The sequence below is a fragment of the Cyprinus carpio genome, chromosome B15, assembly GCF_018340385.1.
Source record: "Cyprinus carpio isolate SPL01 chromosome B15, ASM1834038v1, whole genome shotgun sequence".
NCBI lineage: Eukaryota > Metazoa > Chordata > Actinopteri > Cypriniformes > Cyprinidae > Cyprinus > Cyprinus carpio.
The window spans coordinates 6,603,456-6,621,788 of record NC_056611.1 but is presented as its reverse complement, the minus strand read 5'-3'; the positions used below and the strand labels follow the sequence as shown (position 1 = coordinate 6,621,788).

General features: G+C 35.4%; 1 protein-coding gene across 1 annotated transcript in view; it reads left to right on the top strand.

Moving 5' to 3' along the window:
- The window catches only part of LOC109107916 (conserved oligomeric Golgi complex subunit 6-like), a 76,762-nt gene extending 70,736 nt beyond the window's left edge, over positions 1-6,026 (top strand). Inside the window, exons 19-20 of the mRNA XM_042739024.1 lie at positions 5,332-5,458; positions 5,672-6,026. Coding sequence (XP_042594958.1) covers positions 5,332-5,458; positions 5,672-5,692 — 148 coding nt within the window. The 3' untranslated portion in view covers positions 5,693-6,026. The remainder of the gene's footprint in view (positions 1-5,331; positions 5,459-5,671) is intronic.
- The last annotated feature ends 12,307 nt before the right edge of the window (positions 6,027-18,333 follow it).

Sequence of the window (18,333 nt, the reverse complement as noted above, 5' to 3'; positions counted from 1 at the left end):
ATGGAAAGTTCACAGAAAATGGAAAGTTCACAAAAAATGGAGGCTAGAAAATTTAATCACTGCCATGTCAACCCATACCTGTATAACTTTCTTCTGTGGAACTCAAAAGTAGATGCAGAATATCTAAGATGCTTAATAAATATAAGGTAGGATTTGGGATATTAAGCTATAAAACTGATTAAAAGAAAAAAATGCCAATAATACTGTAGAGGCAATATAACTTTCTTCTGTGGAACTCAAAAGTAAATGCAGAATATCTAAGATGCTTAATAAATATAAGGTAGGATTTGGGATATTACGCTATAAAACTGATTTAAAGAAAAAATGCCCATAATACTGTAGAGGCAATTTACATATAGTATACAAGTACAAAAAACAAAAAAAGAAACTTGCTATGTGTACTGCATTAGGCTGACTGATACTTGTAAAAGCACTTGCATATCATTGCTCTTCTGTTGATTTTGATTCTCCCATTGTCCTCATTTTTAAGTCACTTTGGATAAAAGCTTTTGCTAAATTACTAAATGTAATGTAATGTAAATGTAAAGTACAATTTCAAAAAAGGTGTGTTTAATTCTAAGTGCGAGAGGGTAGAAATCATTAATGAAAACCTCATGGTAAACCTTTACAATAATATTTCTACATAAACTACAGTTCAAAAGTTTAGAGTCAATAAGACATTTTAAGAAATGCATTCTTTTATTTAGTATTAAATTGATCAAAAGTGAAAGTAAAGTCGTTAATGATGTTGTAAAAAGACTGGTAAGTTAAATGCTGTGCTTTTAAAACTAGGGCTGCTCGATTATGGAAAAAATCATGATCATGGTTATTTTGGTCAATATTGTAATCACGATTATTTAACACGATTATGAGTGGGTTCAAAACTTTACAAGAGTTATTCTAACAGCCTACTACAGAAATTTATTAGGCCAATTGAATGTAAAATAAAACAGCATATTCTTCTCTGTAAGAATTAAACATGCTTTGTTTCTTATTGATGGTACAAAAGTCCTTAATTCATGAGCAGTGAGTGATTTTTCTCTTTGTTCTTTTTTATATTTGATTAATATTAAGCACAGAGACGGCAGAAGGAATATTAGCCTACTTGTTGTCACTTTAAGAGCTGCACGATCCAACACAGACATATTTTCATTCTCAGCTGTTTACACGAATAATCACCAACTTACTTGTCCGTGTTCTGATCCATCTCTGAGCACATACACAGAACAGCGCATGACATTATACATAAATCACCTTTCTTCTCACATAAACATTATCAAGCACGTTCCATTTTATGAAATTCACGTTACACGATTTTATTGATTTGCATGTGAAATTGTTTTTTTATGGAGGAGCAAAAGCCCACCACTATAAAGGGGGCAGAATGGGGCGCAGTAATCGTTTTTCTCGATTGTTGTATTTTCATAATCGTTTGAAGCTGAAACCGAAACTCAATTTCGATTAATTGCACAGCCCTGTTTTGAACATTCTATTCATCAAAGAATCTCAAAAGGTTTTTCTACAAAAAAATATTAAGTAGCACAACTGTTTTCAACATATTATTTTCAGAATGTTTTTTGAGTACCAAATCAGCATATTAGAATTATATCACGTGACACTGAAGACTGAAGTAATAGCTACTGGCAATTCCGCTTTGCCATTGCTGGAATAAATAAGACTTTAAAATAAATTAAAATAGGAAACAGTACAATTGTAATAATATTTAATATAATATTGTTACATTTAACTGTATTTGTGATCAAATAAATGCTTCCTTGCTATAAGACACTTGTTTCAGAAACATTTAGAAATCTTTACCAACCCCAAACTTTTGAATGGTAGTGTAAATTAACAATGAAAATATTTATTGGTATTTTGCACTTAAATTTTAAGTTAATCTTAAGTGGAACTGGCAATTTCAGTCAATTGCTAGCATAGAATATCGCCCCTTTTTTGTAAAAGTGCACATCACATTTTCAATCCTCAAATACAATTTAATTGAACAGTTTGGTTCTTGTCTGAATTTTTTGTCACATGCATTTGTTTACTAGCTGCCATTTAGCTACACGACTTCTTACTACTCAGTCACATCCAACCTAAACAAATAATGTTTTGGTCCATAAAATCGATCTGGCCGTCATCACATTAACGAAGCGGCGATGAGCATGAGAGGTTTCTCGTGCATTTGTCATGGCTCTGTTTCCCCCTCTTCCTTGCAGTTGGTGCTTTTAACATCAGCACATCAGTGTGATGTTGCTATTTGAGCGGTAGAGAGGCGCACACACTGAGTCACATTGTTACTGGGAAATGTAACAGGCTTGAGGAGCACTCACTGTCCCTCAGGTTAATGTTCTCTATTAATGGAGATGGACTCGTGCACAGGCTTGGCACAACTAATTAGCTCCTGGTCCATTTCTCTCTCTCTTTCTAGCTATCTCTCCCACACATAAACATGCCACACGTGACTGAACACTGCATGAGATACAAAGACAAAAAAAAAGGAGATGGATCCGTTTGCCCACACATAATTTTGTTCTGTCCATGTCATGTTAAAGAGATCAACCAAATATGAAAATCAGACTTGTGTCTTTCAAAACTTCATGAAGTAATTTTTGCTGAAAATCTTGATATCTGCCCACGTTTTCATGTCTGATTCATATAAGAATTGTTCTTTTGGGTGGGGTATTATAGTGAATTGTTGGATCCAATTCACAAAACTCTTCTGAATGATTTGTTTGTGGATTTGACTGATCCTGTTATCAGATTTATATTGATCCAGTTCCTCACTGATTAACAACTCTCTAGAATAAAAGATTATCAGAGAGTATTGACTGTTATCCACTGATAATAATCTATTTCTTGTACAAACCAAGATGGCTTCTGAAGAAATATAGCACTATACTCTCACCGGACACTTTTTAGGTAGGACACTTGTTCAACTGCTGACTAATGCACAGACATGGCAAGACAATTTGCTGAAGCTCAAATTGAGCATCAGAATGGAGAAGAAAGGTGATTTAAGTGACTTTGAGTGTGGCATCATTGTTGGTGCTGGGCGGGCTGGTCGGCTTTCGCGGTGCGGGTTCCCAGTTTGTGTCCGTTCTTGGACCATTCCATTTACTTCCACTGAAGAAAAGGTTGTTCCAGGCCAAAACTGACTTTTTTCATATTAATCGACCAGTATGCAGAAAACTATGTCACTATATCATCATAAACACAAGCGTTTTTGTCTTAAGTGAATGTAACGAATGAGAAAGAAAAGCATGTACAGTATTTTTAGCCCTGCGTGAATTCGGTGTTAAAGAGACAGCAGCCTATAAATGCGCACCCTGTCATTAATGTTAATCAAAGAACAAAAGAAAATCATTCACTGATCTTGACTGAATATATTTAATAACTTTAATTAATCTATATTTTATTTATGAAAAGAAAACTATGCAATGTTTTTAAAATTTTAATTACAGTTTCTGTACCTGAAATTTGGTTCAGTTGTATTTATTTATGCTATTAATTGATTTGTTTGTTCCTATTTTATTACTGACTGTTTACTTGTCTTTAACACTTTAATATTTTTAAATTATATAAATCTAGTTGTTTTTGCTGTGGTATTTTTTTTAAAAGCATAGGCAAAATTCCTCTTGCAGTGTTCTGTAGGCTGCTGATTTTTGCTCATGATATTCAGCTGCAACAGAATGCTTTGTAAGAAGACACAGAATAAATGTTTGACATCTAAATGTTTAACTTAATTTTTTTATATTGGATTTTTATCTTATTAGAATCGAAGCTAGGAATCAATAAGAAGCAGAATCGATAAGCAGAATGAGAGACACACCATGTCTCAAATCTAAAATAATCTCAACTGACTTCTTGAACATGACAATGAGTTCACTATACTATACATATCTCAACCCAATAGATCACCTTTAGGATGTGGTGGAACTAGGGATTTGCATCATGGATGTGCAGCAGATGCTATCATGTTAAGGCCCGTTCACACCAAGGACGATAACTATAAAGATAACGATAAAGATATAGTTCTAAAAATCGTTTTCAGTATTAAAGAACAGCAGCGTCCACACCACAACTATAACGATAAAGACAAAGAAAAACGATATCGTTGGAATCACTTTCAAAACGATTTTTTTTCCAGCTGATGAACGATAAAAAATTGACAGCCAATCAGAATCCATCCTGTTGTAACGTGCTCGAGAATTTAAAGCGCCAGACGAGCGTGCGCTTAGAATAAACAGAAGATATCGTTCGCTGGTGTGGACGCTAATATCGTTATCTTTATAGTTATCTTTATAGTTATCGTTCTTGGTGTGAACGGGCCTTTAATATGGACTAAAATCTCTGAGAAATGCTTCCAGCACCTTGCTTAATCTATGGCATGAAGCATTAAGGCAGATCTAAAGACAAAATGGCATGTACCTTATAAAGTGGCCGATGTGTAAAATGAAGATATATGAAATACATTTATGATAATTTTATAGTGTGTTTGCATTTGCCTTTATGAAGCTTGCCGTCCTTTTAATTTAAATCACATGGAAGAGAACAACATTTTGTGTTTCAATGGAAAATATGACATGTTTGGTACAACTTGAGAGTGAGTAAATGACACATTTTATTTTTGAGTGAATTTAAAGCAAAGCCTTAATTTGATATGAGTTATATTTATATATGACATAAAGGTTCACATGCATGTTAATTGCTTATTTAGTATTAAGACTGCAGTATATACATATGTGTAGCTGTACTAGCAGAAGTGCATCTATAGAGGGCAGTGTTACAGTTGTCCTGAACTGAACCCAGGTCAGTGTTTTGTGTGGCTCTACTGTCTTTGCTCACTCATCCAGCAATATTCGGACCAGTTTATGTAGTTTTCAATTAGCTGATTCATGTGTGATGTGTTTCCAAGAACCCAGATCAAAGGAAGTACTCTCAAAAACCAAAACGGCATCAAGTTATGGCTACCAAAGTGTTCCTAGAGTCATTTGTCTAAGAAGTTGTTTTGACTCACTTAGTTTGCTCAGTCACAAAATTTAAAATATAGTTGTCAAGTAAGCCTTTACTGGTTTACTTACTAATCATGTATGGAAAAAGGTTTCAACTGCTACTTATTTTATTATTTGGGAAACTCGTGTCTAACATGATACATGAAAGTGTAGTCAGTTACAATAAATTCATGGTGTTGTCCATTTTATTTAATTACAATGATATCAACAGTGTGACATGAGTACTGTAATGTGATCTGTTACTAATATACGTGAACTCAAATTGAATGTGTAAATTTAACAAAGTATTCAGAATAATTCTTTCTCTGTCTCACAGGGAGCAGATCTTCAAACAGTCCACAGAGCTGGTGTGCCGTGCGTATGGAGAGGTGTACAAAGGTGTCACCAACCCTACAAACGCCTATAAAGATGCAGAGTCTGTCCTGCACAGAACCCCACAGCAGGTACAAACCCTGCTGTCCTGAAATGTGCCACACATGACAATGACTTCCGCACTCAGTGTTCTGGGACTGACACTGAATTCAGGTCACAAGACAAGACCACATTCAAATACTCGTCTGGTGATGGGGAGGGGTTTATCATTGTTAATCGTTAATTGTGTGAAACAAAAACTCTTCAGTGATAATGAGTATATTACAGAAAAATTATCTGTCTAGATTTCTCAAATGTTGCTCTGAGGACGCTGCTGTTTGCCTGAGGAAAGGAGAGGACAGCTCACACTGAGAAAAATATTTGTTTTTCCTTCCCATGTGAATGGAGATCTAAACTAGCAAGCCCAGGAAAGCAAACTATAGACCATTTCATTGCCACATACAGATTCACATGCACTGAAATACACATACAGTAATTTCATTATATACACAGGGGCTTTTTGGTTCACCACCACAGAGGCCTGATATGACTCGGCTTCAGTCGGTGATCAGAAACAGGCTCTTTCTTTCTTCCCTTTAAATCATATATATATATATATATGTTTTTTAAACTGCATTAAAATACACACTTAAAAGTTCACAGACTTGTCTGTCTCACAGTTTTTTCCCCTCAGCCTCTTTTGAAAGAGATAGTTAAAAGAAATTTTGCGGCCACTCAGCGGAGAAGTTGACCAATGGGGAGAAAGTCGAAGGCATTCTCTCAGACAATGGTGCTTTCATGTCAGCGGCCCAATGGGCAGTCACGCCATCATTTAATTGCCTACAAAACGCCTGCCAGTGCTCGTTCATCAACTAAATTTAGCAGAACACTGAAAAACAGAGGAGAAAAAAGCAGCATTACTCTCTGACTATTAATAGAAGTTTGTACCAGTTCTGAAATGGAAGCCGACAGAATAGTAAAGCCTAGCAGAAGTGCAGGGTGACAGAGAAAGACCATTAGGATGTGAGAAGACTACAGTGAACTCAGTGTGTGAGAGTCGCTGGGGGCCACATGGCCTCTCATCTGGTGGAATATTTTGAGCGTGTCACATGGCCACATTAAAGTGACTCTCCCCGCAGTGCCCATAGCTAAGATGCCCCTCACTTGCCTCACATTCAGCTCGAGGCTTTCAGCTAGCAAGAAGCAAAGTCAAGTGAAGTACAAGTGCGACACTGTGGTGTACTGTGAAATGGGTTATGAATATAGATGACTATTTTTAGCCCAGATCACATCTGTGGGAGGCACGGAAACCCATTTTGGTTATCACACAGCATCTAAACTTGCAACACATCATCTGAACTGGAAACATTTTGTGTGCGGTGCAGGGTCAGTCTGAGTAGGTTTCAAAAGCGCATGCTTTTTCTACATTCATGGGTTGCAAAAAGTATTTGAGCACTGAAGTGCAGTGGTGTAATACGTACATTTTACCCGGAAAAGCCTGAAATGTGAAATAATAGTCAGAAAAAGTAATTTTTTGAAATGGTATGATTTATTGAACTCTTAGACAAAAAATTAAATAATAATAAAAAAAAGTCATTTTTTATTTAAAGTAAGTAATATTAATTAACTACATGTACTTATTATGGTTAGGGTTAGGATTAGGGTTTGGTTTAGGGTTACTTGCATGTAATTATGAATAATTAATTGTTATTATAATAGTAAGTACATGTAGCGTGTAACAAGGACACCTTAAAATAAAGTGTAATAAAAAAAAAATCTGATGTAATTTTTGACTTTTATACCTTTTTTTATTTATATACACTATATATATATATATATATATATATATATATATATATATACACATACACACACACACACACACACACACACACATACACACACAATACTTTTTACAATACAGATTGTGTCAAAGCAGCTTTACAGTATTAAACAGGAAAATAGTGTGTTGAAGGAACCAAAACTCCATCGTTCTCCTCTGGCCAGATGAAACCAGCAGTTTTATTCCAGGCTGCATCAAAGTCAGATTATGCAGAGGACTCCCCTGGTTCCCGTACAATGTACTTGTTGTGTTCATATTGTATTGCAAAACATTTTTGCTGCTATAGAGGTGGAATATGGGTAAGGTTAGGGACAGGTTTGGTGGTATGGGTAGCTTTAAGGATGGGTTAAGGTGTAAAAGATGGAACAGTGATGTAATTACATGCAGATATTTTTTAAATTATAAGTACAATGTAAAAACATGTATATACACAATAAATGCATTATACCAAATGATTAATTCCAATGTAAGTACATAGTAGTTAAGGACTAAAAAACTCTATAGTATGATATAGTGAGAATATGGAGTTTATAGCAAGGCAAAGGTGGGAGCACTTTCATATTTTCGAGATGACAGAGAAAAGAACTTAAAATGCTCTGTCACTTTTGACTGGACACATAAATGTAATACATCACTTGAATCTGTAAAAAGGGTCTACTTTTGTTTGTGTGGGCTCACCATATCATTAAAACTTTGTGCTTTTGTTAATACAAAACAACTGTCCTAATGTACTGTGATTGATCAGCTAGGGAAGTATGGTAATATATATTACATTCTTTCTTGTTGTTTGTTTTTTTTTCACCTGTGGTGTCTTAGAATCCTTTTTTTTTTTTTTTTTTTTTTTACTTTTTTTTTAATCCCCTTTCAGTAAATGTGGTCCTTAAGTGTCTAAATACTTTTTTGGGCCACTGTACAACACTACTTTGGGCTTTAAGAGACTATATGCAATTATAGGGTTACTCCATCCCCAAAATGAAAATTTTGGCATTAATCACTTAGCCCCATGTCGTTCCAAACCTGTAAAAGCTTTGTTCGTCTTCGGAACACAATTTAAGTTATTTTGGATGAAAACCGGGAGGCTTGTGACTGTCCCATAGACTGCCAAGTAAATTACACTCTCAAGGTCCAAAAAAGTATGAAAAGCATCGTCAGAATAGTCCATCTGCCATCAGTGGTTCAACCATAATGTTATGAAGCGCCGAGAATACATTTTGTACATGAAGAAAACAAAAATAATGACATTATTCAATAATTAGTCTCCGCTGTGTCTCTCCACATCACAAAGAGACAAACGAAGCTTTTACGGGTTCAGAACGACATGGGGTAAGTGATTAATGACAAAATTTTCATTTTGGGGTGGCTTATCCCTTTAAATTTATTTTAAGTTTCTTCCTGTAGGCCGCACTGTACCTCCATAACTCTTAACCTTAAATGCTTTTAAATGTTACGCTATGAGACGTTATCTAAGCGGGGTCAATACTGAGGTGTTGTGATGACATCACGGCTGTGGATATACCTCTGGATTCAGATCTAGACTAACCCCACCCAAACACGTCCAAACCCACAATCAACACAGACTAACATAGTCCAGCAAATGAAAGTGGATGTGGTCCTTATATTGTAAGCAGATGAGTTTTGTTGCTCAAAATAAGTTATAATTTAAAGGGTATTATCTAAGGACCTTCTTAATGCTAGTGGTTTGTTGCAACAGGTTGCAAGTCACTATAGAGTTTGTTGTTTGTTGGATATAGAGCAGCATTATTTTAGTAGCATTGATATACTACTGTGTATATATATATATATATATATATATATATATATATATATATATATATATATATATATAGTATTTAATTTGAATTAGATTTTTTTTTTAGATATATATCTAATAATAAATTATTATAGAATAGATTTTCTATCTGTTTTTGGAAAAGAGACAATCACATTGACAAATAAAAATCAGCATATTTTGCGACTAAAATAATATGTCAAGCTTAAAACTTCAAACGTGAAACCTTAAAACTTTTTTTATTTTTTATTTTTTAGACTGTTAACACTGTACAGTTACAGTTATTATTATAGTTGTTGTATGTCATTTATTATAATAGTAAGTACATGTAACATGTAACAAAGACACCTTGAAATAAAGTGTTACCAGGTCTTGTATTGTCTGCTCTTGACTCAAACTCAGGTTGTTACCACAACAAGTACACAAATACCACCTACGAACATAACTCTTTTGATTGGTCGCCTGTTATCAGTTTTTTTTTTTTACACCTTCGCTTCCCACTAAAAGGTTCGTAAAAAGTGCCTGACTGTGTTATAAACATTTATACCTGTTCATGTCGTTGAAAGTGTTCTGTGTTAATGAGCATTACACCAGCTGGTGGTTTGGGTTTGCACATGTATCACTGTGCAATGAAGCACATAGCCGTGTTTAACTAGACGCACACATGCTCATTCTTTCCCATTAGCACAAGTTATCTTGTGGCCTCACCAATGTGCAACAGGTGTTGTGTTCCATTGACAGGTGTAAGAGGAACCATTAGGGTTAACACTTCAGTGCACACAGCTGACATATCCATCCATCCATCCATCCATCCATCCATTTCTCTGTCTGTGCTGTCTTAACCAGAAATGCCCTGCATTTGCCCTTTTGACCTACTTTGCAGTCAAGCCAGTTTCAGTATACATTAAACTGGCTGTTACACCTGGCAGGAGATCAGTTTTGCTTGGAACACTTTGACCCATAGTGTGTCCCAATTCACTGTAATATGCACTAGGTTTTGAGTGTGTTCTTAGACAATATGTGATGTGATCATTTTGAATAGGACGTCATGGAGTCGTTTGTGGGGTTGTTGTTAACTTAAAGTAAAATTATTAACATTTATTTTTGTTAGTTGAAAAAAGTTTAAATAAAATAAAACTGAATGAAAAAGGCGACTGAAGTACTACATTGATTAAAACTAAAATGGAAATAAAAAATAAAGTTAAATAGAAATATTTTTGACAAACTAATAAAAATCATAAAATCACTTCTATATAAACTGTTTTGTGTAAGTCTGTTTCGAATTATGTCACACTTATTACAAAATTCCAATAATAAACATAATTTGCTCTCTTTAATTTGTGTGACAGATTTCTGTAGCCTCCACTGGCAGCACTTAGCATTCGCAAACCAATAATCTTTTTCTTACTATACATATACAAAAAAATATACTAAAATATACAAGAAAAACATAAATGAATATCAGAGGGTTGAAAGATGCAGTACAACTTCTATATCTCTCATGCATATTTATTTGCCTTTATTTAATTTTGAATTTCATTTATTTTAATTAAGTTTGAATAAATCTTCTAATTCTGTCATTACAATGCCTGAAAACTGTTTTATAGCATCCACTGTATTAAATAATTATATATTGACAAATATTTAGAGCATAAACATAGTAATTATGTCATAAGAAAGCAGAAACTGAAAATATTACCATTTTAATTTAGTGTATGTAATTAAAATGTGTTTCTGGGTCAAAATGATACTGGGTCAGTCTAAAATGTCATAAATCTGTGTCTTTAACAACATACCCTCTTATTCATTCTTTACACACATGAATAGTATGCAAATAAGAAATGGTGCGTGAGCGTCAAGATTTGGGTCAAACTGATTTTGGAAGTGCACAGAAAGGCCAGCTCAATTTGATGTGATAAAGATGTTCAATAGGAAGCAGTGGTTAATCACTGAGTGGTGTTGGACTTTGTCCAGGGCTGCCACGAGCTCTGGGTGATGTCAGGCATTCTTCAGACTGAATCCAATTGATATCTTGATCTGTAGCATATCTAATTAATTAAAGTGAAATACATCTAGTCTATCAGTGTCAATAATACTGATCTGTTTCCAAGGCAATATCAGAGGTTTGTTTAATCTTCTTCAATAGATTTGTGCATTCCTCCTTGTTCTTCCCCATTCTTCATGTTTCTTCGAAAGTGCCTGGGTCCCACTTTATATTAAGTGGCCATAACTACTATGTACTTGCATTTAAATTAATAATTTGGTAAAATGCACTTATTGTGTACATACATGTTTTTACATTGTACTTATATTTTAAAAATGGCGTCCTGAGTTCGAGTCCCGGATTGTGGACCTTTCCCGATCACGTCCCCTTCTCTCCCACTTTGCTTCCTGTAAACTAACTGTCCTATGATGGTGGGGGTGGGGGGGGTGGATTTTTTGTTATATTTTAAGTTTTGTCTGGAGTCTTTCTTTGGTTTTAGATTTTATTTTGATTTTAGTGTTTTTTTTTTTTTTTTTTTTTTTTTGTCTTAATCCTTCTTAAGTTTGTTACTGACCCCTAGTTAAACACTCATTGAAAGGGTTAAGCAGCATAAGAAGGACATATGGAGTGGAGTGCAGTTTCACCAAAAACATTTATTATGGACTCAGAAAAGTAACGAATGTACACAAACTCTCACATATCATATTAAAAATAAAAACAAAAGAACATACAAATGATATAATACTCAAAATTATACCAAAACCAATACAACTTCACAATAATCTTCACCTTTAAAAGGGGAAGACGGCAAAACAAGAGGCAGCACAGCAAAAGAAAAGGCAACTTGTACTCAGCAGCTGACAGGGCATGTAGATTCAGTACTTGTGCCCTTTATTATCATAATGAATGACATCTTAGTGCAAGAGAGTGAGAAAATAAGCTTATCTAATGTAACATGAAACAGAGACATGGTGTCCCAGAGATTGTAGCGGGAAGCTCAGTGGAGCGCTATGGTCTCTTCTTCATGTGGTTATTCATTGCTCTGTCAGAGAGCCAGTCGCTCGTGGTTGGACTAACTCTAAAGAGCTGTAAAAAAAAAAAAAAAAACATTGCCTGCATTTCTGACACTCTAAATGGGAGTGGAACTTTTTATAACACTCTCCAACTAATTTGGACCGCTCAGTGCCACGTCAATATTACAGTTTTCAATCTCCCTTTAATTTGAGGACAAAAATAGACGCTCTACTTTTGCTTAGGAGAAAAATACTTTGTTTTTGCACAGTTAACATTTAGATAAACACATTAGAGATAAGAATCACAAATGAGATATCATTAATATCTCACTTGCTTCTCCTATACGCAGTGAGATTATATGAAAAGCAAATTGAGATTCATTTCCTAGCTCTATACTCTTATGTTGTATGTCAGCAAATGTCTCAAAGGTTTTTAGAAGAAACACCTGAGACAAAGATGATACATAAACTTGATCCCAACAATCTCAAATTTTGCTTATCCTGGAAATCATAAATTTCAATATGAATTAAAACCTCTCATAAAAGTATTGTAGGAGAAACGTTTGAGAGAACCATGATCTCTATTATTTTTTAACCTTTATTTATATAGTGCTTTAAAGATTGTGTCAAAGCAGCTTTAGAATGTCAAACAAGAAATTAGTTTGTCAATAATGCAAGAGGACCATAACAGAAAATTTTTTCCAGTTAAAGTCAATTCATTGATGATTCAATGATTTCATTATCCAGTTCAGCTCTCTTGTAATAGTGTCAAGCGTCCCCAACTAAACTAGCCAAAGGGAAAAGTCTCAAGGAACCAAAACTCCATCAGTGACAGAAATGTTTTTTTTTTTTTTAAACCATTAAGTCTGAGATTAAACAAAAAAATGGAGACATTAAGTTCAGAGCTCTGTACAATCTCACGTGTTCTCTAGAGTTTCAAAATAGATCTCAAGTGTCTAAAAATATTTTCAGATTTGAATACATGAGATATGAATATCTCAGTATGAACTCAACATTTCTCATTAAATTATCCAAGCTACTATAAACAATATTTGTACTGTATGTAAACAATTTGTCTTTCTTTTGTCTTTCTTTTGTCATCTTTTTATTTCTCCTAAGGAATTTTAGGAGAAACATCTGTGACAGTGTTTATACAGTATTCACACTGCACAGTACAGCCGGACGCCCCTCACAGTGCTTCAGAATGCTTTTACTGCACTGTACATGCCAACGATGCCCTATTGTGCAAATATTGTACTTTTGATGCCAAAGAATTGTGTTTGTTTAGCTAATGTGAACACTTTGTCCGGATTCCTGGAACCTTTACAAAACCACTTACATAATTTCCAAATAGTGCCACTTCAGACCCTGTTTTTGGCTCTGTCGTGGATCATTGTTGTGCTTTTTTTCTCTCTGTGATGCTGTTATTGTGTTTGTTGTTGTTGATTGGCAGGAAGGTGGTGACGCAGTTGTAAATATTCAGCTCTGAGAGCTCCGGCTTAATCTCTCTTGGCCGGAGTCATGATTACATGGTGTACTACATCAGAGGGCTGATAGCAGAGTCGGGTTACTCATTCATGACTTTATGTCTGGCAGTGTAAAACCATGATGTTGACAGTTACTTTCACCATAACAGTGACTAATTGGTTTATAAATATTAATATTGTGGTGTTATAAGAACTGCCTATATATTTAATTCAATAAATAAATTAATATAATATATTACTATATCAACCATGACCTTGAGCTCATTTTTATCTAATATAATAAAATATTATATTAGTATATAAAGATTCAGTATTAAAAAGAAGGATTTAGGTGACTATATATATATATATATATATATATATATATATATATATATATATATATATATATATATATATATATATATATAATTTAATAAAGCTTTTTTATTTGTTTTAATTTTAAAACTTTTAAAAGTTGATTTGTTATTTTTAATAAAATAAAAAGTATTTAAAATATTGGTCTTTATGCTGTTTTTTTTAAATGCATTTTAAATATGAAAAATATTTTGCTTTTATTTTTAAGGAAATTTTAAATAAGAATTTGGTTGTTTTTGCTAATATTTTTGTTTTTGATTGTTACTTTTAAATAAAATTGTATAATTTTTTAGTCAAGTCACCTTTATTTATATAGTGCTTTTAACAATACAGATTGTTTTTGAATTTTCAGTTCAAGGTAGTTCATCACTGAATTCAGTGATGTCATCATCCAGCTTAGTTAATTTTAAATAGTATCTGTGCAATCAAGTTGACGATATCGCTGGATATTAAGTGTCCTCAACTAAGCAAGCCAGAGGCGACAGCGGCAAGGAACCAAAACTCCATCGATGACAGAATGAAGAAAAAACCTTGGGAGAAACCAGGTTCAGTCGGGGGGACAGTTCTCCTCCGGCCAGACGAAACCACCAGTTCAATTCCAGGCTGCAGCAAAGTCACATTGTGCAGAGGACTCATCTGGTTCCTCTGGTCCACAGTGTTATTCCTGCTTCCTGCTTGCTTCCTGCTTGCCTTGCTGCTGTTTTGTGATCGTAGCTCCATGTAGCTTTGTTTTTCTGTAGAATCTTTATATTACTATCACTCTCTGTTGTTTAAAGTGATAAAATATAACTTAATTCCCACCATATTTCTGATATTATCTCTCAATCTAATCTGATTAATTTGATCGTTCACTTATTTTAAATCCGCGAGTGCAGTTAGCACTCGTTAGCTTGTCATTAGCGTTTCCATTTGTGCCTATCGCTGTTTTCTTTCCTCCTCTCCTCTCTCTCGCTACTCTCTCTCTCCGGTTTTTCACAAGTTCATCAAACAACTGTGGTAAGAATCTTTCATCAAGCACGGTGAGTAATGGCTTCTCCTGCTATTGTTATTTGCACTGCTTGCCACATGTATAGTCTATCTATCTCTGTCGGTGACGAAGGATTCACATGTGATAAATGCAGGAAAATAGAATTAGAGACATGCATCCAAACTTTAATTGAGGACAGTAAGAATGTGAGGGCTCTAGATAAGGCTTTGGATGCGTCTAGCTCAGGGAGTCCTGTACATTGTTCAGTTCCGGTAACAGGGCCTTTGCAGCAGGGCAACTGGGTGACTGTGAGGCGGCATAGTCGTGGGTCTAAACACCACTATTCTGTTCTGATCAAAACATTAAACAGGTTCTCCCCACTCAGTGATGCACCCACTGAGAAACCTGATGAAAGTGCTCTAGTTATTGGTGATTCTATTGTATGGAACGTGAATATAGAGACACCAGACACCATAGTCCAATGTTTACCGGGAGCCAGAGCGCCTGACATCTTAGCAAATTAAAAAGTGCTGGCTAATGCTAAACGTAAATACAGTAAGATTGTTATTCACGCCAGCGCTAATGATGTTCGACTTCACCAGTTGGAGATCACTAAAAATAACATTAAAGAGGTGTGTGAACTTGCAAGCATGATGTCAGACACTGAAATATGCTCTGGTCCCCTCCCTGCTTACCGTGGTGATGAGATGCATAGCAGATTGTCATCACTCAATGGCTGGATGTTTAAGTGGTGCCCACAGAATAACATAGATGGTGGATCAGCACCTAGAAAGGACCTCTACAGCCCTGAAAGACAGTGGAGACCAGGACAACTAGAGCCCCAGAGACAGATCCCCTATAAAGACCAGATCACAAATGACCACCCGAACAAGACCATAGGAAAAAGATGATTCTTCTGCACAATCTGACTTTGCTGCAGCCTGGAATTGAACTGCTGGTTTCGTCTGGTCAGAGGAGAACTGGCCCCCCGACTGAGCCTGGTTTCTCCCAAGGTTTCTCCATTCTGTCACCGATGGAGTTTTGGTTCCTTGCCGCTGTCGCCTCTGGCTTGCTTAGTTGGGGACACTTCATTTACAGCGATATCGTTGACTTGATTGCAAATTATTGCACAGATACTATTTAAACTGAACTGAGCTGCATGATGACATCACTGAATTCAATTATGAACTGCCTTTAACTGTCATTTTGCATTATTGACACACTGTTTTCCTAATGTTGTTCAGTTGCTTTGACGCAATCTTTTTTGTTTAAAGTGCTATATAAATAAAGGTGACTTGACTTGACTTGACTTGACTGTGGTCTTGTCCCGGTGGTCATCTGGGAGACAAGGTCCTCACTGGGGATCTGTCTCTGGAGCTCATCTAGTTGTCCTGGTCTCTGCTGACATTCAGGGCTGTCGAAGTCATCTCTAGGTGCTGATCCACCATCTGGACTGGATACGTACTGGATCCGGGTGACTGCAGTGACCATCTGATCTCTTTACTTTATGTAAATAAAGTAACACTTTATTTTGATAGTCCACTTTAGACATTCTGCTAACAGCAAGTAACTATGCAACTACATGTCAACTAGCTGTCATTGGAGTATTTGTAGATTGTCTGTTTAATATCTTCTAACACTTTATTTTGATGGGTTCACAACATACATCATATTGACTATAAGAAACTTTGCAAATTTAAGAGACTATTCAAGTCATTACAACAATAACTACAAGTGCAAATACTCAAATACTATAAACAGCTTCATCCTTTCCACTCTGTTTTCTGCTTTGTCACGCAAAAGTCAGTTCTCCTTGTCAACAGCTTGCTGGTGTAGATCTATATCTCAGGGACATGACAAGTCAGGTAAATTGTTGTGCTGTGTCTTGTGGGTGTCAAGGTCAGTAAATAGACAGAGCAGAGATGACAAAACAGAAGGAAAGGGAATATGCTGTAGAACCATTTCCCACTGTGATACTGGATCATTTATCATGCAACCTGTTTCTTTGGTCATTAGAAGGGTTAGAATAGCTTAGAAGAGCACTCGGTGGGGTGCTGACCAACTGAATTAAGGAAAGACAGAAAGGCTGAGGTTAGAAGAGGAGGATGGGTAAATGCAGAAATTCTGCCTGAGAGGCCTTTAAGAGGGAAGCAATCACCCTGGTTACTCAGTAACCCGGAGCAACAGTTGTCACTCACCTCTCCCCTAATACCCTTCACCCTCAGGCCCACGTGAAGAGGGACTGCTCTGAACCAGCCAGCTCTCTTTCTCTCTTGAATGCTGGTTACCCTTCAGGGAGAGACTTATAGAGCCTTCATGAAATGCCTAAATCTCTTTGATCATAAATAGACTTCCTCCTTGTGATCTTTGCAATTGTTTTCAGGGCTGGGTGTGGTGGATCAGAGCGTTTATTTAAATGACAGCTTGTCAAATCAGTCAATTCTTCTTACGATTGTGTTGACGTTCTGCATTTCAATACCAAAGCCATAATACAGCGAAATATGCACGGATAGCTTCACCACATGCACTGTAATCCAAAGGCCCAAGAGGTTTGTGTGACTCACTGGAGGAGTGGCATGGCTTTTGTGCACTAGATGCATGTTGGTATTTTGTCTCACACACACACACACACAAGTCCAGACTAGCACAGGGAGGTGGCAAGAGGAAACAGACTTAACCAGTCAAAGTTCTGAGACTGCTTTCCACAGCCAGGGAGGGTGCGACTGAAGGCTGTTCGCAGGCCAGGATTTTGACTAACCCGCAGAATGGTACAAACACAAAGATTCTGGTGAGGGTAATTCCATTAGGACTGACTCAAGAATAAAAGAGCTGCTTATGATGGATGCCTCAATGTTTGCTGTTTAGTTTTCTATGGTGTTTACTTTTCAGGTTGAGAAGCACTGTGATGATGATGATGATGATAAAATGTTGCGGGACTGTTTGGGTACACCATGTGTGGAATAGTGATTTTAATATTTATTTGATGCCATAGAATATTTTTAAAAATGAATATATAAATAAGAATAAATACATTGCCTTTTTTATAGTTTCTGTAGCTCAATTTCATCCAGGTCATGAGGGCACATTGCAGGATGTTCTTGGGATAATAAAATGTAAAGTCATAAAAAGGATAATATATTTGGTTTTGTATTAAAATACAATATATTTACAAATGTGTAATAATGTAATTTTTTTAAGCACAAAAACAGCTATAAAATGATAATAAAAGTAAATATATATACAATTATTTATTTGCTGGTTTATTTACAAATGATATTTTGCATTTAAATATGACATTTTAATAATTATAATATGTACAATAAATAATATTATGTAAAACATTAGATAAAAATTGACATAAGAAACGTTAAACCCTTTCTGAATTTTTTACTTTTCAAATCTTCTTAATTTTTCTAAATGAATATTATACTTATACTCAAATATATAATAGAGCTTTAACTGAACTTTGAACTTTTTGTTTACAGAAAAGTGTCTGTGGCGATTTCTGGGTGGTTGAATATGCTGTT